At 42.3% G+C, this 24,559-nt stretch overlaps 1 protein-coding gene across 1 annotated transcript in view; it reads left to right on the forward strand.

Annotated features, from left to right (window-relative positions):
* The window catches only part of LOC111949943 (leucine-rich repeat and fibronectin type III domain-containing protein 1-like protein), a 130,858-nt gene that overhangs the window by 63,954 nt on the left and 42,345 nt on the right, over positions 1-24,559 (forward strand). Inside the window, exon 2 of the mRNA XM_023967301.2 lies at positions 14,988-15,187. Within this exon, the coding sequence (XP_023823069.2) occupies positions 15,123-15,187 (65 nt within the window). The 5' untranslated portion in view covers positions 14,988-15,122. The remainder of the gene's footprint in view (positions 1-14,987; positions 15,188-24,559) is intronic.

The raw sequence follows: 24,559 nt of genomic DNA on the forward strand, positions 1-24,559 counted from the left end.
GGCACGTGCACATTGCATTGCCTTCAGTGTGTTACCATCGCTTACTGCAATATTGATGGCGTTAAAATAAAAYGTTGCGGAAATTCACAAGAGGACTATGGCCCAATGTCTTATAATAACATTGTAATTTAACAAATTGCATATGGAGGCTATGGCAAGTGTTATTAACAGCATTCATATAAAAGAGATTACGTAGACCGACCATGCCCAATTTATTATGAATGACTTTGTTTAGTTATTGGAGTGGCTCAGTGTCCTTGTAAAATGACATGTGCTTATCTATATTTATGACTAAATGCATATTGGACTCACCTTGACTTGGCGTCATACAATTCGGTTTGGAGAAAGACATATTCCTTGTGATGAAGCTAAGCCCTTGATTACACTTAAGTTCATCATTTTTAAGCCCTATTTCGCCAATGACTGGTATCCTAGGGTATTTATATATAAGTCCGCATTCTTTCTTGAGACGTTTGGGTGTTTGAAACTCTGGGGACAGCACCCTTAACGGTGGCCTACACAATTCCCTTCGGCTAACACAGACACGGCAATTTACCACATGAGCGAGATTTCTCTCCTGTCTCCTTGTCCTCTAAGGAAGAGAAATGTAACACTAAGGAAAGCTAATACAGCATACTGGTTTGCGCTGTGTGGAGGTAGCTAGTTACTTCGTTACGACGACAACAATGTGATGGAATTTCAAATAGCCTAGTACAAAGACTTCCCACTAAGCACATACGTCTATTCAACATCCATCCCACATTGGTTCAACGTAATTTCATTGAAATGATTTGGAAACGGTATAGATTCGACCAATGTGTGCCCAGTGGGTTTTCTCTCTCTTTCTCTTTTCTCTTCCTCTGTAATTTGTCTTCTTTCTTTGTCGCAAACTAATTTCCTCCAAAATATAGTCTTTAGTACTCTTACATGGCCTGTATATTCACTGGATTCATTTTTAAAGTGGTCCATTTTTTAATAGGTTTCATTCCTTCCTGTAATGAGGTGATGGACTGAAATCATTTTCAAAGCAATCCTGGAAAAGTAGAGGCATAAACTACTTGCAAGAGGGGGCCCACTTCTCTTTCCCGTCATATACCCAAACTGAAGATAAAATGAACATAGAGGRTGGTGCGATTCACAGCACATTGTTCTTTCTGTAGTCTGAAGGACAGGTGTCAGTGTCAGTGCATAATCTTTATTTCTGTAGTCGAAAGGCACTTCATGGCGCTCTTTCTAAGGATGCTATACTTACGACACAGAATGTTCTTCCCATAGTCTAAAGGACATACGCCACTGCAGAAGGTTATTTCTAGAAGTAGGCCTCCGTGTCTGATTGTCACTTCAGAATGTTCTTTCTTCTGTAGTCTAAAGAACTAGTGTCGGTGTCATTCTCTTGCCGCAGTCTTAATGATGTGAGTCAGATGCTCTAGTCTGCCATTTGATGTGTTGCGAGTTGAGGTTGGTCAGGCCTACATCCAGATAGGGATCCGAGAGCAACGGGAGTGTAGTGGAGGCTGACATCAAACAGAGGTAGCGCCAAACACCATCACTCTTGACTGAGTCMCTATTATGTGATGCTATTACGCTCTCTGGGAGGAAGATGAGGATGGGGTTGGGTGGGTTTCACAGGCTTTACAGTCCATCCGTCCGCACGACCTACCACTTGATCCCAGATCTGATCCCAGAGCAGCCGTTTATAACAACCCTGCTGTGATGAAAGCTTCAATGTGCTACTGCATGGGGGACGAGAGCAATCGCTGGAGGGATGGAGGCCCCATTTCAAGGAGGCAGTTTTTCCAAGCTAATAATTGGGAGAAAGTGGGAAATTGGTCTTGAAGGATGCCTAGTTAGTATATTAAGGGTGTTTGAGTGGTGTGAGCGTGCCACAGAGTGTTGAAGGTGATTGTCCGTGTTGAGGTGCGGTGGTGTTGAAGAGCTCTTATGAACAAGCATTTGGACCAAATTACTGTTCTTAAGATTCTGGTTTTTCCAATCCCACAAAAAAGTACTTGGCCAAGATGAAGATAATCATTCTTCTTGGTGTCTTATTTGTCTTTCAGGGTGAAGCAGCCATCTGGAGCCAGATATTAATTTCTCTGCCATTTAAGCTGAAGGTTAGGTTCAGATCACATTTGAGATCCGCTGACTCCCTCTTTGCACTGACTACGCAATGCAATATTATGTGGTACTATGCCCAATGTCACCCGACAACTAAAACCAATATCTGACTATGCTAATGTATGCATCCTCACCAGAATGCATGCATAATGTTAGCCTGCCTGTTATTGAGAGTCACTTCACCTGCTCATGTCTGTTATTATAATACCGGTAAGTATTCTTAAAGTTTTGCCCGGCCACGTAAAATTTCACCCATATGCAAAATCCAATCTCTCGCAGGAGGGGTCAATGAATTCAGAGAGCATGTTGAGGCTTGAATGACAAGCAATCTCTAGTGATGAGCATTATAAGCGCACCAGCACGTTGCCTCCATTTCCCTGTGCTCAGATATCTCATTACCATGCTGAGCCTTATCAACCGCTCGTTGTAAACACCTCTGTATGCAATGCATATCTACACTGGCTGGAGTTTTAGGCATGTTGTTGTTTAAATGTGTATGCCGTTCGAACATTTTCTGTTCAGGGCTTCCTATATTTGATATATGTTATATTGATCTTCTTATTAGACCTAGTCTAATTACCGAAGAAGATGTACAAAATATATACAAAAGTATGTGGACAGCCCTTCAAATTGGTGGATTCGGCTATTTCAGCCACACCAGTTCCTGACATGAAATTGGTTTCCATGGCCGAGCATCCGCACACAAGCCTAAGATCACCATGCGCAACGCCAAGCGTCGGCTGGGGTGGAGATGAGTGGAGGCTGTTATAGCAGCAAAGGGGGGACCAACTCCATATTAATGCCCAAGATTTTGGAATGAGATGTTCGACRAACAGCTGTCCACATACTTTCGGTCATGTAGTGTATTTTGTAAGCTGAATATGGCCAGTCTTCACCAATTACAAATGCAACTAGAAAGCAGTCATACTGGATAATAGCCATTCTGCATTGTACATTACATGTTCCATGACAGTGTCTTTATTAAATTATGTAACTGTCCCTTTTATAAGGAGTTAAKGGAATCTAATGTGGTGTGCCCACCATTCCAAGGATATTGTGACTCATATACAGTATTCAATGGGTCCATTTAATATCCTGTATTTCGTTATTTGATTGAATTTCTAATTAAATATTGCATAACTGTAACGATGTGCGCTGAGAGTCGGGAAGCAAGTTCAGGGAGTGAGTGTTTTAATAAAATAAACGGAACATCATTTTTTTTTTAAACGAGTACCTCGAACAACGCACAGACATGAAACAGAAACAATGATGCCTGGGGAAGGAACCAAAGGGAGTGCCAGATATAGGGCAGGTAATCAAGGAAGTGATGGAGTCCAGGTGAGTCGACACGCAGGTGCGCGTAACGATGGTGACAGGTGTGCACCATAACGAGCAGCCTGGTGACCTAGAGGCCGGAGAGGGAGCACTGTATGCATGACATTTCACAATGCCCAATGATTTTTGTACAATCTGCCCTCCTTTCCAATATGTACCAACATGATTACAGACGGCCTTGTTAAGAACGGCAAATTGTTTACTGTTTCCCCTCCCACCCATTTCCCCTTCAACAAGACAAGGTAATGATGCAAGGCTAAATCATTCTCAAGTAGACAGAACATGCACCTTGGAAAAAGTAGCTAGGACTCAGAAGTAGTGCAAWACAATCTGGTCCACTGACTAGCCTGTCCTGATGTGGCTGCACTTGGCAAAATGACTGATTCAGGGGAGGATAACAACTTAACGAGTGATTGTGGTTTCAAATCCCTATCTTTCTTCTGTCTCATAGAATGAAGTCAGTTCTTCCATGTACTTAAATGTGCCATCTTTCTCACAGACAAGGGAATGTGGGGAAATATTAGGGAGGTAATTAACTAAAGACTGCATGACAGTAATTCAGTTAAGTGCTCTTAGATGGTACTCTTTGGCAGCGGTGTAAATCTCTCAGTATCTGAGATGAATACGGCATGTCAGGGCAGACGAGAGAAATCAATGAATGCCTACAGGGGAGTAGGTAAAGTCTTGAGCCCATGCCGACTTCCTGTCAGAAAGACAGGGTATAATTTGATGAGGTTTTCTGCGTCAGCTTCCTTAGCGGAGTTGACATAAATCACAGGAGGAGACTGAGCTCCCTTTGAAGAGGTGAAGAAGGAGATAGAAAATGATATCAGGGCTTTGAAAGTGACACGTTATTTTAGGCTTCTTCTGAATCAGTTCTCAAATGATTCAAATCAACTAAGAGAAGTGGTTTCTGGTTGCACACTGCTCTCAGTGATGCAGGTTGATTCAATGATTTCATAAATAATAAACACCACGACAAACCGCGGACCCCAAACCGATACAATATAGCGTGCATCGATCAGAAAATCGATTCAAACGTTCCGAATCGGCAGTGAATGTTTTTTTGGTGGGCTCATATTACATTCTCTCTCATCAACGCGGGGTAGCTGGCATGTTCCTGATTTTGCACAGCGGTGCGACATCTYCAGCATTCAAATGCTAAAATGGCTTGCGTGATATTAGGCTTTATTCATTTATTGACAACCTATGTAATTAGCCAGGTTATTGTAATTTATAAACTGGGTGGTTTGAGCCCTGAATTCTGATTGGCTGAAAGCCATGGTATATCAGACCGTATCCCACGGGTACAACAAAACATTTATTTTTACTGCTCTAATTATTTYGGTAACCAGTTCATAATAGCAATAAGGCACCTCGGKGGTTTGTAGTATATGGCCAATATACCACGGCTAAGGGCTGTGTCCAGGCGCTCCGCATTTCGTCATGCGTGAGAACAGCCCTTAGTCGTGATATATTGGCAATATACTGTACCACGCCTCCTCGGGCCTTATTGCTTAACTATGCACTGTTGAAAATTGTGTTTTACCTGAATAAAAGTAAGCTACTGGAGACACAACTCTCATCTGGCTATACCTGCTGAACAGGGCTTACAATATATTTTATTCTGATTGTTCAGGTTCACCATCAGCAATAGKTTTGGTAGTTTTGCTTTAAGCGATCAGTGTGTATGGTCRTTTTTAGATATACATGGTAAAGTTGATAATCACTTTTGCGAGGCGCACTGCATGGCCAATGCGAGAGGAGAAAATAACATCACTCTACAAAAACTTCCAAATGGTCAAAACCTTTCCGATTTTGAGACAGGGGTGAAATCCAAAATTGTGCTATACAGTAAATGTATTGGCTATGTCATAGCTAATTTGTAATATTGATACAGTACCAGTCAAAAGTTTGGACACACATACTCATTCAATGGTTTTTCTTTTTACTATTTTCTACATTGTAGAATAACAGTGAAGACATCAAAACTATGAAATAACACATATGGAATCATGTAGTAACCAAAAAAGTGTTAAATAAATTAAATTATATTTTATATTTTTTGATTCTTCAAAGTAGCCACCCTTTGCCTTGATGACAGCTTTGCACACTCTTGGCATTCTCTCAACCAGCTTCTCCTGGAATGCTTTCCCAARAGTCTTGAAGGAGTTCCCACATATTCTGAACACTTGTTGGCTGCTTTTTCTTCACTCTGCGGTCCAACTCATCCCAAACCATCTCAATTGGGTTGAGGTTGGGTGATTGTGGAGACCAGGTCATCTGACGYAGCCCTCCATAACTCTCCTTCTTGGTCAAAAAGCTCTTACACAGCCTGGAGGTGTGTTAGGTCATTGTCCTGTTGAAAATAAATCATAGTCCCACAAAGTGCAAACCAGATGGAWTGGCATATCACTGCAGAATGCTGTGGTATCCATGCTGGTTAAGTGTACCTTGAATTCTAAATAAATCACAGACAGTGTCACCAGCAAAGCACCCCCACACCATCACACCTCGTCCTCCATGCTTCACAGTGGGAACCACACATAAAAAAAATATATATATATATATTTAACCTTTATTTAACCAGGTAAGCTAGTTGAGAACAAGTTCTCATTTACAACTCCGACCTGGCCAAGAATAAAGCAAAGCAGTGCGACACAAACAACATCACAGAGTTACACATGGAATAAACAAACATACAGTCAATAATACAATAGAAAAAGTCTATATACAGTGTGTGCAAATGAGGTAGGATAAGGGAGGTAAGGCAATAAATAGGCCATAGTGGCGAAATAATTGCAATATAGTAAWTAAACACTGGGGTGATAGATGTGCAGAARATKWATGTGCAAGTAGAGATACTGGGGTGCAAAGGAGATCCTTCGTTCACCTACTAGACACGGCGGTTGGAACTAAAAATCGAAMATTTGGACTCATTAGACCAAAGGACTGATTTCCACCGGTCTAATTTCCATTGCTCGTGTTTCTTGGCCCAAGCAAGTCTCTTCTTCTTATTGGTGTCCTTTAGTAATGCTTTCTTTGCAGCAATTCGACCATGAAGGCTTGATTCACTCAGTCTCCTCTGAACAGTTGATGTTGAGATGTGTCTTTTACTTGAACTATGAAGCATTTATTTGGGCTGCAATTTCTGAGGCTGGTAACTCTAATGAATTTATCCTCAGCAGCAGAGGTAACTCTGGGTCTTCCATTCCTGTGGTGGTCCTCATGAGAGCCAGTTTCATCATAGTGCTTGATGGTTTTTGCGACTGCACTTGAAGAAACTTTCAAAGTTCTTGAAATGTTTCAGATTGACTGACCTTTATGTCTTAAAGTAATGATGGATTGTGGTTCCTCTTTGCTTATTTGAGCTGTTCTTGAAATGATATGGACTTGGTCTTTTAGCAAATAGGGCTATCTTCTGTATACCATCCCTACCTTGTCACAACACAACTGATTTGCATTCCAGGTGACTACCTCATGAAGCTGGTTGAGAGAATGTCAAGAGTTTGCARAGCTGTCATCAAGGAAAAGTGTGGCTACTTTGTAGAATTTCAAATATAAAATATATKTTGATTTGTTGAACACTTTTTTTGGTAGCTACGTTATTCCACATGTGTTATTTCATAGTTTTGATGTCTTCACTATTATTCTACAATGTACAAAATAGTCAAAATATAGAAAAACCCTTGAATGAGTAGGTGTGTCCAAACTTTTGACTGGTACTGTACATTACTAGCTCAAACACTTAATCTGCAAAAATGTGTTAATCTAATTTGTTAATTAGTGGGTGATGGTGATTTCAAATCCAAAGTGGGGGGGCACAAAAACATCCCTAAATCAGTAGTGGTAGTGGGGTGGTAGATGCCTAGTTTCCGTTATGTCTCAGCTCCGGTGCCTACATCGTACACACACACACACACACACACACACACACATACAGATCCAGGTCAGAGGCCCAGCTCATGAGCTCCATCCGCAGCAAATTTGAATTTAGAATGGAAAATGAATGTGTTTATGCAACAAATGTTAGTAATCGAATTGTATCGCATCGAACCGCATTGTTCTATAATCAAACCGAATCGCACTGAATMATTTCAAAATAAAACGTATCAAACAGATGTGATACACAACTCTAAAGATGTTTTACTGTGTGTCACCCACTCCCAGATCAAAACTGTAAACTGTCTTTTCGRGTCCACCACATTATCTGAAAACCAGGAAAGTAAGCAGAATACTGGACTTGAAGATATTTCATTTCATTTCTTGATGATGCGATTTTTGGCCTGTTACAAAATAAAGTCTGTYTTCAAAACTGGCTGGTGGAGATTACTGCTGTCTGGAGTGTGGCGGAATCTGTCTTTAGTGGTTGCCTGTGCTTGTTTCTGTTGTAAGCCTACCTGTACAGGGAATGTGATTGTGTGATAAACCTTCTACCTTCTTTCTCACCTACTTCCCAGACGAAGCAGGGGGGAGGAAGCACGCCTCACCCCCATCTTCACCCCACCTCTTAAAATAGCAGCTATCACTTCCTTGTTTGACAAGGCTCATCTCACCTCAGTTATCCCGAGATCCCSTGGCATGAGATCGAACAGACGTCATGCTGCTTTTCTCTCCTCTTTTCTACCTCTCCTGTTTTCCCTTCTTGTTCAATTTTCCTCTGAAGCACTGAACTGCATTTTCCAACATTTCTTCCTCCACTCTATGTGCTATCTAGAWCCTAAAGTGGTTMTTCGGCTGTCCCCATGGTAGAACCCTTTGATTAACAATTTTTTGGGGGGTTCCAGGTTGAAATGTTCCACAAATGGTTCTACATGGAAGCCAAAAGTGTTATACCTGAAACCCAAAAGTGTTCTACCTGGAACCCAAAAATGGGGTCTCCTATGGGGACAACCCTTTTGGAAACCTTTTTTCTCAGAGTCTATGAGCTCAAGGTCACCTGCCTCCAGCCCACTTTACCGAGGCGATTGTGGCTCGACTGGGCGACGCCATTGTGAGTGCAGAACTCCTYTAATTGAATTCTATCTCTGTGGTTGATAGAAATTGATTGGAGAATGAGACTCAGGGTCTGTTGCTTGCSTTACGTAACGAGGTTCATTGGCCCCCTCTTCCACCTGCAATTCAAAGCCGATTGAAAGCTCTTAATGGCTGCAATTCTATTTGATATATAGTGAGTGCATATGTTTCTGGCAATAATCAAACATGTTTTATGTGATGCTATGGGGTCAAACTGTGTAGCATTGATTATCCTCTTCACTGTGTACTTTGTCTTTTTCCCATCCACTAATATTTACAGACACAGACACACACACACACTCTCTGTATTCACTCCGTGGAGATGCAAGGTTGAGTTGAGGTTGAGGGTTAAGAAATCCGGGCATGCTTACTGTTCCTCTCACGTCTGGATTGGAAATGAGAAATTATAGAATTGCTCAACTCTAGCTCCCCTAGTTTACTCTCCAAAGTTTTCCTGAGAATAGCTTAGGCTCCTTTCAGAATAAAGCTTTGAAAAATACATAATTTCCTTCCAAATCATGATTGAATTAAACCTCTCGACATAGCCAAATGAAATTACTTGGCAAAGTCATGATCAAAGAGGCTAGAACAGGTGAAGCCAATGATGAATGTAAACCTAAGTACTATTTGTTCATGGCACGTCAAGGCTGGTTCTGCCATACAAAACCAGACATTGTCTTTAACATTTGCCATTGGCAAACATCATGTTTACCAGTATGTGTTTTTATATGCAAATTAAATGTACACCACATTACCAAAGGTATGTGGACACCCCTTCAAATGAGTGGATTTGGTTATTTCAGCCACATCTGTTGCTGACATGTGTATTAAATCGAGCACACAGCCATGCAATCTCAATAGACAAACATTGGCAGTAGAATGGCCTTACTGAAGAGCTAAATGACTTTCAACACGGCACCGCCATAACATCTAGTGGAAAAACCTTCCCAGAAGAACAGAGGTTGTTATTGCAGCAGGGGGGACCAACTCCATATTTTAATGCACATGATTTTGGAATAAGATGTTCAACAAAGATGTCCACATACTTTTGGCAATGTCGTGTATTTTGTGGACATAACCGCTAGTGTGATTGATTGACATTTGTGACCTACCGGCTCGATTCGGTCTTATGTAGCAACATTTGAAATTGTGTTTTTTACATTGGATAAAAGTAGAGACTCAGAACTAGAAAATGCTATATCATACACTACAGTTGAGGAACAATGGAAAAGTAATTCTGCTTTGAAAGTTGATAAACTTGTAACCCCACTTTTGAGAAAATGGCCCTTGATGGTTTGGGTACACCTACTGGAGAGCTCTTCTTTGTCGTTTGACATCAAACTTGGCGATGTCGTCATGAAAAAGTATGAACACAAAAACAACAGGCTGCGTTACATCAGCAGCCTGGTGGTCCAAAATAGCATAACTGGTGTATTTAACACCAATAAACCCATCCGTTAAAAAATGTAGTATTTGTCAATCTGGGAAACCAGGCAACTAAAAACAACTTTCTAAACAATGTTTTGGTTCATTTCTAGCTTGTTAGCTAGCTAGCATGAAGTTAGCCTGCAGGCCAGTTCAAATAATGACAATATAATATAGCTGACAATGTCTTAACTTTAGCAAATTTGTATTCATTATTACAGGAAAATAAAATCACAACAAGTCATTTACAAATTAATGGCGAGCTAATTACAGAAAATAGCTAACGGTTGTGAGTGTTACAAAATAAAAGCAGGGCATTCTACTGGAGAATTGTAGAACTTTGACACTATCGTTGGCCTAACGTTATATCCTAATTTGACTTTGGTGCAGGTCATGTTGTTCTTCACATTACTATCTCTGGTAAACACACACTACATCACATGCACAGGATACAGAAGGTGTAAACGGTATAGTGAAATGGTTACTTGGATAGTGGAGTCTTTTGTTTAGACATGTACTGTAGCTAGCTAGCTAAACAATGAACCATAATCCCATAATGTTACTACACTGCATGAATCTTCAGGTAGCTGAAGCTAACCAAGTAGGTTCAATGTTAGCTAGCTAGCTAACATTAGGGTATAACTAGCTATGCAAACGGCTCTGAGACACAAATAATATTACTACACAGATCGTACACAATGTTAGCTAGCGACCTAGCTAATGTTAGTTTGCTAGCTAACAGTACGCTTTAACTTGCAATGAATACAACTTTCTGACAAAATTAGAAACGTACAATATCTGATAATGTAGCTAGCTAGACTCTCTTACCCGTATACATGGATTAACGCTTCTCCCTCTCTGTCACGGATGCCATGGTTGCCCTTAGTTTGAAGATGTAATCCAGAGACAGGTGTTTTATACAACAGCCTTCTGGGTGTTCTCTTATCAACGCCCTCCACATATTTGCAATCAAATGCCTGAATTCTCTGCATCACTTTTGCAGTTCTTTGTGATATCTTTCAAAAAAGCAGCGTTAGAAAGGATTAAATACACATACTGAGCAGCTCATGTTATTGACATAAGTGTGCTACATGGCAGACCAATCCGATCTCATCTCTCAGTATGTCCAGCCCATCCATTATCCTAGCCAATTATGGCTAGTGGGAAAGTTCCTGTCTTTTTCCGTGGCTAAACCAACTAGGCTCCTAACTAAACAATTGTATTTGTATTTACAGATCGCATACATGTTTCACGTGTTTCAGAAGGCATTTCTGCCCCAACATGCATTTTGATTTTAAAAAATTACGTTCAAATGCCTCTACTGTAAAGTAGTGACGCACAATATACCCATAGTTTCCTGAATGGAGCCACATTTAATTTCATTTATTTTAAATGTATTGTTGCCTTGACTTTACCTAACCACCTTTGCTCACATCTCATCTAAATGGGAGGCTGGATCATTGAGGCTGCCCTCTGCAACTCCTTATCATCACACAGTATATTTTACCATCTATGGGAAAGCAGTGCTTCTTTCTCTGGCAGAAAAGGGCAGACAGTGTACATACCTCCCTCCCAGCTGCGATCTGGCCTCCATAGGAAGAAAGCACAGGCTGCTCCCCCTCTGCTCCCCAGAGGAGCGGGATTTGGATTGAAGCAGGGTGTTTTTTTTAGCCCATCACTCATACCCCAGGTATCTCTCTCTCTCTCTATATATATATATATATATCTCTTTCTCCCCCAGGCTGAAACGATTCATGCTCACCCCTGGCCCTGTGGTCAGGGTGGCTCATCATCTTTATAATGTAGAGAAAATTGCTCTTTGGACAGTGGGGCCTACAGCGAATGGGAGCCCCCCACCCCCCCCCCGAAACGGTGAAATAGCAATTAGGTTTCCCTCTCGTTGTCTCTCTCACCCTCTATCTATCGGATTGTGCATCTTGGGCGAGGGCAGGTGTGTGTAGTGGATTTGAAGTGCAAAGAATGCTGGGGAAAGAACTTTCCCCCTTTCTCTTTCTTTTTTCTCTTGCTTGGTATGTTTTCTCTCTCTTTTTATCACACAGACATTCTCACTCCTTGTTTTCTCCTGAGTTTGCTATTTTCTGGGGGGGGGTATGGGGTTGGCTTGCGCAAGGCAAGACTAAATTCAAAGACTGACAGTTGCAAGCTGAGAAAGTGCTTAAGTGAAGCTCTCTCTCTCTCTCTCTCTCTCTCTCTCTCTCTCTCTTTCTCTCCCTTGAACTCAAACGGGCTGAGCATCTTGGGGATTGTCAATTGTCCATCCAAGACTAATAACATTTGGATTGCCTTGAAGTCAGCATATGTTGTTTTTTCCCCCAGGGAGAGGAAGAGAAGAAGGAGGAGGAGGGAATGGAGACTGGATCTTAGCCTCCTCTACATTTCTGTGGAGAATGCTGTTTGGTTTAGATACAATCTCAAACATTGTTGTTTACCTCATTGTGTTTACCTTGTGGTTGGAATACACTGGTCGGACTGACTATTGTGTGTAGAGTGATTATTGCTTAGCTAGGATGTTGAGGGGAGCCAACGGGAAAGCATTTCCATGTGGCTGCAGTTTGCAGTGAGCCAATCGATCTGCATCCGCATCGACCGTTTTGTTTCTGCATTATGTCTTGCCCCTTGAAGCCTTCAAACCAGAACACACAGCTTCACAATGGAGTGGCTGTTAAGGAGCACTGTCCATAACATAGTCATTCATTGCTTTAGCACAGCATTCAAGCTTTTTTTAGTTGCCTACTAGGCCCAACGTACATCTAGTACCTGTAATTCAATATCTTCAGAAGAACCATGTGTCATACTGACAGTAAAAGGAGACATGGACATGTTGAAGTGTTATAGCTTGTGACAAATCCCTTCGTTGAACAAATAACAGCTGCATCGTCTACAAGAAACACTTCAGTGCCAGTGACAACATGACAACCTGTCTTCGTTGCTGACTGGAGTGACTGCACACTGTATATTGGTTGGTTAGGGAGGAAAGGTTGAAGGTTGCAGCCATTTCTGGATCTTTTGCCTTCCTCTACCCTCCTCTTTGTTCTCCAGACGTAAGGTTGGCTTCTAGCCTGCTCCTGCCGGGATTGCTGGACATCAGATGACCATAACCACGACACACGTTGAGTTCAGAGACAATCAGGGCCACGTCGTCAAGTAAATCAGGTGTCACTCCGTTGCAACCCCAGTGTCATGACTAAACCTGCTGCCATGACAATCTGAGCCTCGAAGGTCCATTTTAACTTGACAGTTCAGTTGACTCCATCCAAATGCCTTAGTTGAGGAGAGGTCTGACACCGCGTGTGACCGCTGACCACCGACCGCAACCGGTGGCATCATCATGAGCAGACTTGCTGAACTGATAAATGATGCTCTTTAGCTGCCTCAGACACGTCTAAGATGAGGAACACAGCAACAGTTCCACAGTGGGGTGACCAACCATTAAAGGGAACCCCAGGTGATGAATCGTGCGCAAATAGTGATGGCTGAGTCCAAGCTCTGCTAATTTTGTTTGATTTCCACATTTGCGATATGGCCTTTGAGCCGACCTTGAAACCCCTTTGCCCTAAATGTCAGATGTGAAAAGATTTTTAAAAGAAGGAAGAGGGGAAGACTCTACAAGCGATAAGCCTGAGCGACCATTCTACTAAGATGTGCTTTGACCTTTCCAGCTATTAACAATGTCAATGGATTGTAAAGCACCAGAGTGGTAGGCTCGAATGCCGTCTGCTGTACTGCGAGATAGGAGAGCTGTGCAGGGCTGATGTTGATAGTGCGATGCAGCTATTACATGAACTGTAGAAAAAAAACACAGCGGTACTGTCTCATGCTTGCCATACCTGATCTGCTAGTGCAGCCAGACTCTGTCTGCTCTGGCTGACAGATGGAGCYGATTGGAGACAGTGCAGGGAGGCTGTTATTATAGTGGAAAGTTTTCATTTGATGTCCTGTCTTTGTGACACGGCTAAGGGGCCAAACCTCAGGGTATGTCAGTGAGAGAGAGGGAGTGTTTTGTGTGTGTGTGTGTGTTTTACGTTTGTGTGTTCCTCGTCATGTTTCAATTCGATTCTCTGGCATCGTGTCTGATGCTGTCTCTGATTAAGGGGGATAACATAACTCACGAGTGTGACTAATGTACAACTCAGTAGATGCCTGTAGGGATACACGTATGGCTAAACGAATACAAATCCAGTTGGTAGAGCAGGAAATCCTTCAATATTCATCAACGAATRGGTTTAATCAAGTGTTGCTTTGTTTGTTATGTATTAACAACATATTCATGTTCATTTGTCTGATTAGACAAACACTCCAAATGTTTTAGTTTCCCACGGAGGGAAATTCATTCAAGGTGCAAAGGTTCTAATGCTGTAGGGATCAGTTCAGTTATCCAGTTCAGGTTTCATGCAGCGTAGCTCAGTGTGCATAGTGTGTAAACTGTAGGGTTTGCATGGCAGTTATAAAACACGCTAATAGATACAGGCATGACTGAGCCCTCCTGAAGTCTGGTTGAAATGTATATTCAAGCCCTGAAGGGCCACAAGAAAAATGATGACGCAACGATGAGCTGCCAGGAGATTTCAAATGAGCGCTTGATCTCACAGGCTTTCTAAAATGCAACCATTACCCAAATCCCCTGTAGCAGTCCAAATGTCCCCCCTCCCCCCCCAAAAAAAGCTCACACAATCCTCTGTGTGTGAAAATGGCTCTATCCACACCTTTCATGTCATTGTCTCTTGTGAATATACACAGTTAGCTATCACAGTAAAATCATTTAAATCCGTTGGGATTTTTCATTTAAAATCAACAGAAATTGTTTATCATTTATCTCCCACACTGCTCAAGGCCACCACATACTGATGAATGAAAAGCAATCTTCAGATTTCGGAATCTTCTCCTATACTCAACTCTGGTGGGAAATTAGCTATTTTTACAAGTTCTTGTGTTTTTCTGTCTCTTCTTAGACGTAATCCCTCGTCTGTCGTTGTCAAGTTAATTACCTTTATATGTAAATGTATCTGTAAAAGTGACAGTTTGTGTGTGTTTTTCTTTTCCTCATCTGTGTTTTTTTCCCTTGTCACTCACAGGCAGATTGGCAGGTGGCCCGAGCTGAGCCAATGACAGGCGGCCAGGAGTCTTAACGGCGGGCAGACTTGAGTCCAGCCAACGTAGGCTGTCCACATAGAGCAGAGTGGAGGCTACCCACACACACTCACACACGGATGAGAGCCCAGGCCGCCGGCTCGTGGACAACGCCAAGTGGTGGCTTCCCCTCCACGTCTTTAAGGTACGCTGAATATCATGGCCTTGGTGGAGTTCATTTTTTTGACCCTCAGGGACAGAATATCACATGGCTGTTTTCCGATACCTTCCCTAGAATACTAGATACTTAGAAATCATGGCCAAAACATTTCTTCATTCTAAGTGGTATGATAGTATGCTAGTTTGGATATTGGAACATGCTGTAGCTGATTTCAAAACAGTCTGTGGGAGACTTTGACCCCATGTCGAACAGCAGCTGCAGACTAACTTAGGAAATGTTGATGAAATAATGACTTGCTCCACCCTGATGTCCCCTAATTGAATGTGTAAACATGATATGGGCTCCCGAGTGGCACAGCTTGTCGAAGGCACTGCATCTCAGTGCTAGAGGCGTCACTACAGACACCCTGGTTCGAATCCAGGCTGTATCACAACCGGCCGTGATTGTGCGGCGCACAATTGGCCCAGCGTGGTCCGGGTCAGGGTTTGGCCGGGGTATGCCGTCATTGTAAATAAGAATTTGTTCTCAACTGACTTTCCTAGTTAAATAAAGGCTAAACAAAAATACAAAATGAAAATAAATACCTCAGACGGTTCTACCTGGAACCAACAAGGGTTTTACCTGGAACCAAAAAGTGTTCTCCTATGGGGACAGCCGAAGAACCCTTTTCAAACCCTTTTTTCTAACGGTGTAGCTTGATGTGGAAACCTCAAGGATACATAAAAAAAATATGAATTGCATTTAAATGGTTTCATATCTATACATTATCACCACTGTCTGTGCCAAATGAACAAACCAATGAATTAACCAATGAATGAATGCTGTTGTCAATTCCATTGCACTACTGCATGTTGACTTCCAGCGGTCTGTCCTTGCTCCCCAGATTGTGTATCCTACACACTAACACTTGGGGAAAGTGGAAAAAAATCACATGAGAAAAGGTTCAAGAACAGTGTCTCTTTGTAGAGCCTGAAATCGAATGACTCTGGGTGGGGACTTATGTTCAGATTCCATGCTGTCACTCTATCTCTGCCATCTAACGTGACTCTAATCAATGTGAAGTGGGTGAGAGGAGCCTCTCTAAGGAGACGCCAGGAACTCTCCCAGGGAGGGAAGCAGCCATGTAACCCCCTCATCTACAGCCTTTCTGTCCCAACCATCCCTATAACCGGCCCGGCACTCACCAGCTGAGGTGAAGCTGCCCTTGGCATGCCCAGGGAGACTGGGATATGGGGGGTAAGGTTGGGAGTGCTCTCAGACACAGGCCCATAAAACATTTCGATATCAGTCTTATTCTCTAGACCATACTGTATACTCCAGTGACATTAATCACTACTCAAGAGGAATTAAGGCACTATTGCTACCTAATATGAGGGATACATACTCTAATTAGGAGTTCTAGTTCTGGTGCATGTGAAAAATTATCTTCCAAATAAGCACCCACTTGTCACTGGCATGCTCCCCTAGACATAACTTCATCCTGCTAATGAGGGTGTTTACCTGGCAGTGTGTACAGTATAATATGAGAAGCTGTATCCAGAATGTGCATTAACCATCAATTACCGGGTGCCTTAATGCATACACATCATGTAACAAGCAGCTAATAGCAAGTTTTATTATTATTTTATTTAACCTTTATTTAACTAGGCAAGTCAGTTAAGAACAAATTCTTATTTACAATGACGGCCTACCCTGGCCAAACCCTAACCCGGACAACGTTGGGCCAGTTGTGCGCCGCCCTACGGGACTCCCAATCACGGCTGGTTGTGATACAGCCTGGAATCGAACCCGGGTCTGTAGTGACACCTCTAGCACTGAGATGCAGTGCCTTAGACCGCTGCGCCACTTGGTAGCCCAATGTCTGTGCCTTATGGTTCCACCCGGAACCAAAAGGGTTCTATCTTGAACCAAATAGGGTTCTTCAAAGGGATCTAAATAGCACCTTTTTTACGTGTAAGCAATCTTATATGCCTGCATTACCAATATGCCCTAATGATAGATGTGAACCAGTGAACCTGTTGTGACTGTCACTGCAGTATTTACTGATTTACTGTGCGTGTGTGTGTGTGTGTGTGTGTGTGTGTGTGTGTGTGTGTGTGTGTGTGTGTGTGTGTGTGTGTGTGTGTGTGTGTGTGTGTGTGTGTGGTGTTCGTACAGTCAGAGCTATTTTCCTGATAAACTCAGCAATCAGAAGGTGTTTTTATACATAGATCAAATTACCTAAACAACTACTGTCATTATTGAATCGTGAGCTATGTCCATATACTTTCCTGATTTTAAAATGTGCTCACAATCATCTTTAAACACTCAAAAACATAGGCACAGACATTTACCATGAATTTCAATGGATAAATAGAAAATACAATCTCTGGACTCTATTTGATTAATGCATTCATTCTCTAGTGGGCACTGCTACCTACATATCATAGAATTCTATTAAAGGTTAAGAGCCATGAAATGTGTGAGCAGCAGGGTGGAATGATCATATTAAGGAATTATTTAGTCTAAGGGCAAAGTAAATAGCAAGTGTTTTCTGCCTCCACTGTGATAAAACAAAGAAGCACACAACAACAACAAAAAATGCATGGACATTGTTTAATCTATATGCTTACAGGCAAATCCTGTAAGGCTAGGTGAAAGAACATAGAAAGTAGTATTTGTGAGGAGTTCTGAATAATATGACCATCTATATTCAATATTTGGCACATCCCCTGAATCGAAGATGACACCGGATGTCCCTTCGGTCGACTGGGCAGCTGGCTGGCAAGGACGTGGTGTGAGGGCATGGTGGCAGACCAAGAGTACCACCGGGCAGGCGGGTCAGAAGGGCACCCCAGAGGTGCCAGCTGCAGCCAACCAGCCGGCCAGCAAGAGCCAGCAGAGTTCTCAGAGGGACTCCCTGCACAGTGGCCCAACGGTAATTAGGTGTTAGACACTCAGAGATAATCCCTGACAAATGTGTCCGGCTGGAATCATAATGAAGCCCAATGCACATCTCTTTTCTCCTCCACTGCCACACCAGCTGCTGTATATGGAAATGGGATGGTTGGGATGGTATGAAACCCCCCTAATTTTCCATTAATTATCACTGTCCTTGAATTTCTATTCATTTATGCATAAAAAGGAAACAAGGTGTAAATGGAAGAGGCAGAATTATTTCTGAATGTGGATATAAAACAGTGGATATAAATTAAGTGTAATTTGTGACTGACACTCTGACAAGGCCTCTGAAGATGGCCACCGACCTCAACCAACCGCTGACCAAACGTCCAGACCAGGCACTCATAAATCCATCTGGGTGGTTCTTGAGGTTTTTTGTTCAGTTAGTCTAACCACATTGTTTGGTAAACTAATATAAACCTGCATGTGTCAGGAGGGCTCTATTCCAAGAGCCTTCATTTCACTAAAATGGATTGTTCAAATTTTATCTTGGAACTGACAGCTGCTCCATGATGCCCACACACCACTGGAGAAGAAGTGTTTTGGTTTCACTGCGCAGCCACACAAGTTTATTGGACAATGTTTTTCTCATCCGTCTCCGATAATGGACTCACTCTGTTGGTTCATATTCACGCCTGTGTAATGTCTGGGGCCCCATCAGTGCTCATTGCAGTCTGGGGAGTGCTAAGGGGAAAAGGACCGGATGTAAAAGTGACCACTGGKAAACAAGGCTGGCTATTAAAGAGAACACAAGAAGCGGAGTGGGACCAGTAGCCATTAGCCAATGTCCATGCAGCATTAAAAGCGGTAGTGTTATAACGCGTGTTGAGGATCATCATGAACATGAAAATGTTTGATTACACCCTCTGTCCCCATCACATACAGTATGGATTCCATTCGGCTAGGTGAATTATATGGAAAAAGGGGGTATCCCTCATGGCTTGCATAGGGTTGGTAATCTATTTAGTGTGAAGAATAAATTAAGTTTGCAACGGAATTTTCCCACCCAGAAGCGAACATGGAATCTCAATAAAGACAGGAATATATATGCATGTGTTATGGTGTGGGGGTGTTATGCAGTGATATTTTTATGGGCAGAGGTAGAAATAAGTGTGAGGCTATTGAGAGTTTCAATTGGATGGTGACGGTCTAATGGTGATGGTAAGAGGATATGTTATTGCAGAATAGAACTGTTATGTGCTCGTAATCTGGACTCAGATGACATATACATGTGAATACACGTCAATGCATCAGTATATCAATTTGTCTGTGAATTATCTTTGGCTTGAAAGAAGGAACACTATTATTTAGAAAAGGCCGATGTAACAAAACCCTTTCAGTAGTCAAGCTTTTATGATTTGAACAACTTCCCACTACACATTGTACTATTTTATAGTATTTCCTGTCTGGGATATGTTCAATCTCTGGTTCTTTTGCCCCATTTCATTTGGGAGGATTTATGGGTACTTGCTAAACACGGTTACCATTGGGTGGAATTGTTTTTTGTTTTGTTGCAATCATGAGCCTTTGTTATAAAAATATGTGTAATACCTTTGTTCCTAAATGATTTGGTAAAGAAGCCCATGCTGAATTTTTCTCTGCCCCCCCCACCCACCCACACTGTTTTTGCATGAATGTTACTTCAGAGACAAGATGAGCGTCTTTGAAGGCTTTCATGTATTGTCAGATTTTTGAGATACAGAGGGATTGTTTGTGTGTAAGTGTGTAAGTGTGTGTGTGTGTGTCTGCGTGTGTAAGTGTGCATGTGTTTTAAAAGGAGCCCATTTGAAAAACCTTCCCTCCCCCTTCTATTTATCTCTTCCTATGTCAGTACCTCTACTAAACCTGCCTCCTTTATTACGGTTTACCTTCCCTACTCCATTCAAATCTTTACTTCGTTTTTGTGCAACTCACTGGACCCCTCGCACTTTCATTTGCCCTCTGTATTTGTGAAGAGAAACGATAAATGAAAGCGACGGTCATATTTTTACCATAAGCATAAGACTGAATTTGTGAATGTCAATTGGAAGAATTAGCAGTGACACACAAAATCTTTACCATTTGAAGTAGGTGTGATTTGTAGTAATTATAAAAAAAACGAGCTAATTAATCACATTTGCGTTAGCAATTTTTGGGCCGACAGTGTGTCAGCCTCAGGTAGGCTACACCCACCCACACACTCTAACACGCACTGTCGCAGTCACTCACACACACTGTCACACACACACACACACTGTAAAACACTGTCACACACACACAAACACACGTGCCTGTACACCCCCCCMRMYAYAMRMRCTCTCCTTGTACCCACTCATGTGCTGCTCAGATAGGTCCTATGCGTCTCTGTCATCAGCCCTGCTCTAGCTGGGCGTATACAGTCTCAGGCTCCCAGACGTCGGTGCCATCTGTTGAGCTTGATTGCCCTGCTGGTGGGGGCATCCTCTGTCTTCCATCTTCCACATGCCAGGCCTGTGAGCCTGGGAGCTCTGATAGGACCCCCTCCTCTCCCTCTATCCTCTCTCTCCATCTTCCTCCTGTGACGTGTCAGTGTCACGGCAGACCGTAACGAGGTGTCAAAGCTCTAAGCTCGCCATGCCAACCACGTCCCTCACAGCCAGCGCTTCTGTCGGCTCACCCTCTCTCTCTCTCACCCTCCCTCTCTCTGTTTCTCTCCCTTTCTCGCACTCTCTCCACCCCCCTCCTCTCTCTTTCTCTCTCTCTCTCATGTGCCACTCCCTGTTTCTAGCGTTCTGTGATTATTAGAGTAGCTGACACATATACCTCGTTTGTGTTTTGTTTTCGTGGACAGGATGTTCTTTTCATGTCCTCAATAGGTTTGTGGTTATTTTACTTCTGTAGCTTTTGTTCTGCGTGAAAGTCCCTGTATTCTCGACCACATAAACGGCACCAGGCATTATGGTAAAACCTTTTACGCGACGCAAGAATGGAAAGCCACCATGTCAGGTTTTCTCAGAACTCAACAGAAGGTATTTGTGATAATGGAGCTAGGAAGAAGTGCTTGGTGTTAAGAAAGAATAAAACTGGAAGACCAAACATTTCCCCCATCAGGGAGACAACGAGACCGCAGAGTTGTGGACAGGAGATGAAAAACCCAGGCCCTTTCTGAACAGAGAGAAAGGAGAGAAACGAAGAGAATGAAGAGAAAACAGAGTGCTCCAGGTAGAAATGGAGAAAGAGAAACAAAAACATAGCAAACCTCTCCCCAGTCAGGTGAAAGAGAGACAGAGATTCACTGTTTTCTTTTCCTTTGGCACGAGTCACTCAGGTATGGAGAAGAATTCAAAGTATTTGAAATAGTCTTTGTTTTGTTTCTATGAGCATTGATGGAATTTTAAATCAAAAGTAAGTTGCTGAGTGCTCCTTTATAGATACCGATGTGGGATTTCTGAGTGCCTAGCAATGAAGCTGCCCAAACTCCAACAATTTTTTGCATTGTTGTTCAACCAACATCTGCCTTTTTTATRTATTGTTTCATAATAACTTCACACATATAGTAGTACTTTTTTTATGAAGCTAGTAGGCCACATGCCACACCCACACAGACAATATGGTGTTGATTGAAAACATGGTGACTCCGTAGCAAGCATTTGGAATCGAAAAACAGGGTGCAAATGTCAACATTTTTGAGGAACAAATGCATCTCTAAAAAATAAATCTTTCCAACATTTCAAATGATTTGAATAATACTAAAACTCTTATCTGCTTATAGCCTTGAATTGCTGCTCGCAGCTCTACTTTCTCTGTTTGCCAGTATCAGTGTGGCGGCCTTGTCCATTGTGCAGCAGTTACCACGCAGTCCATTTGTTTATCTCTCTGAACCAGTATGTTCCTGGCGACAACATTTGGAATGCTTGCAGAAATTTGCACATTAATAAAAGTAAATTCTTCTTTAACCTCTAAAAGTCTAAGCGGTTGGAGTGAGGGGTGCTCTACTAAGCTAACATGTGGAACTGTTTTAAGATGGTTATGTCATGGATCATTTAGCTATTTCATCTAGAATTTTAGAGCCCATTTAGGTACATCAAAAAAATATTTACAATTTATTTGATAAAATATTGAATTTGGCCTTCACTGCTACAGCCCATAGAAACTTATTGAGAAAGACGGTAAAAAAAGAAACATAAGGAATAAGGTTTTGAAGTGTCGGTCCTATATCTAGAAGGCACAAAACTATCTCCACACAGTACTTCTATTCATTGGTATGGGTTACCTTCGAGTCCCATGACACTTGTGGGGGGGATGTAGTGCAAAAGGGAGAACACCATCGTGTTCGTGAGAGTAGCATCTTTTCATAGAGTGGTCATATCTGGCCTGACAAACAACGCTGTGGGACTGCCACTTTCCACCACAGATGCGGAAGGGCGACATAGGCTGATGCAACGGATTCAGACAGACCATACAAAAAAACAACACATGTCACTTAAACTCGCTTAAACCAACAGATGGGGATTTTTGTATTATGTTCATAAGATTGACGCAGGGGTGTGTCGTTAGACTCTTAAGGATTCTTTAAGCCCACATTTTGTAGCGCGTGATGATTGCTGAATGGAAAATGTCCTTGTAAATTCATTATCACAAGAGTCATTACGATTCATTAAGTCTTAAGTAAGGACACCGAGTCTTAGTTGACATGTCAATATGCATAGTTATGTTATTGGGCATACCCTAAGACCTACATGTCGAGAATACAGGGACTTTAACGCAGCACAGAAGCTACAGAAGTAAAATAACCACAAACCTGGAACCAGTGGCATAACCATCACATTTCTGTGCACATATTCCATCACATTTAACTTTATCTTATACATATTTCTGTTTGGCCCTAGCAACATCACCAGAGAGAGTTAGCCACCCAGGACATCTATTACTTTTCACTCTCTTTCACTTGTTCTTTTCTCTTTTCAAACGGATTCCAAGGCAATCTGTGAGTGAGGCTTTCACAGCAGCCGGGCCCATCTGTTTAAACACTCTGTGAAGCAGGCTAGGATTAGTCCCCCATTCCCGACCGTGTCCCCACTGAGGCAGGGCTGCTCAGACAGACACTGTACATGTCACCATCAAGCCAACATCCCTCTTCTCTTCTCTTCTCGTGCTGTGTCACAACAATGTCAGTCTAACCATCATGACCATCCCTCAGGCAATGTTATATAAAACTTGAAACTCTACAACACCATTGTGTTCCAACAACGTCCCCCTGAGCTTTCCCTCTAGCTATCTCAAGCTATCTCACTTAGGCAGAGTGTGTTTCCTTCCACCCAACTCCTGAACTCTGTGTGAGTGTGTGTGTGTGTGTGTGTGTGTGTGTGTGTGTGTGTGTGTGTGTGTGTGTGTGTGTGGTGTGTGTTGTGTGTGTGGTGTGTGTGTGTGTGTGTGTGTGTGTGTGTGTGTGTGTGTGTGTGTGTGTGTGTGTGTGTGTGTGTGTGTGTGTGTTGTCGTGCGCGTGTGTGTGTTTGGTGATGTGTGTGCTGTGTCTGTGTGTATCCATGCATACGTGTGTCAGTGAGGTCTAGCCCCTTTCACAGTCTGTTTAAGTCAAAATACATCGCATGCCTCCCTCTCAAACGCCTAAGTTTCAAATAATAATGTCCAATCATGTTGTTATACAATACACATTCAATTCATAATTGTTATATAATTACMGTTTTGTCTCCAAGCAGATGGCTCTATTCACTGTAGATTATACTATATTGCTCAGAGTGGGTTTTTTCTTTTACTATAAATATCCAAAACTGTTGAGGGCCTGCTTAATGCTAGCCGAACAAAGTTAGTCAACTAATAGCCTACATCTGCAGAATGTTGGGTAATGGTGATTATAATCAGTCGATAAGAAGGGGCTCTCTAGTCTATAATTTCTCCATTTAAAGCCTCACTTTCAGCCATGAAAAAGGGATGTGTGCTATGGACAAGCTTCAGCATCGAAGAAAAAGCTATCMATTTTTGGACTGAAAATGGAGTCATACGCGCTGTAGAAACTCCACTCAAAGAGTTGTTTCCTCTGCTCTCTTGTAAAATACATGAACCACTTTCCAAAGATCACAGAGCCAAGATGAACACTAAGAGAGAATTGATCCAGCTCAATTCTGGCATTTTTCACAGACACGCTCAGGGAAACACCTGCACAAGCAGGAATTGGATTAGGTGATAAGAGGAAGATGTTTTTGGCATCTGCTGGCAGTTGGCATAATATTGGTAGATTTCTCCCAATGCGCTAATACCTTTCACAGTTCCACAGTACCCCCTGGCCAGTAACAACCTTTGAGTCTCTCTCACTCTCTTTCTCCTCTCTCACTTCATCTGTCTCACTGTCTCATGCTCTCTCTCGCGCTCTTTCTCTCTCTCTTTATCTCCATAGGGACAGTCTGGAGGGATTTATTTKGGGTCTTGGTAGATTCAACCTTCAGAACCTTCTGACTGGATGGAGGAAAAGGTGTGTGA

This window comes from Salvelinus sp. IW2-2015, linkage group LG22, assembly GCF_002910315.2.
Source record: "Salvelinus sp. IW2-2015 linkage group LG22, ASM291031v2, whole genome shotgun sequence".
In the NCBI taxonomy this organism is placed as follows: domain Eukaryota; kingdom Metazoa; phylum Chordata; class Actinopteri; order Salmoniformes; family Salmonidae; genus Salvelinus; species Salvelinus sp. IW2-2015.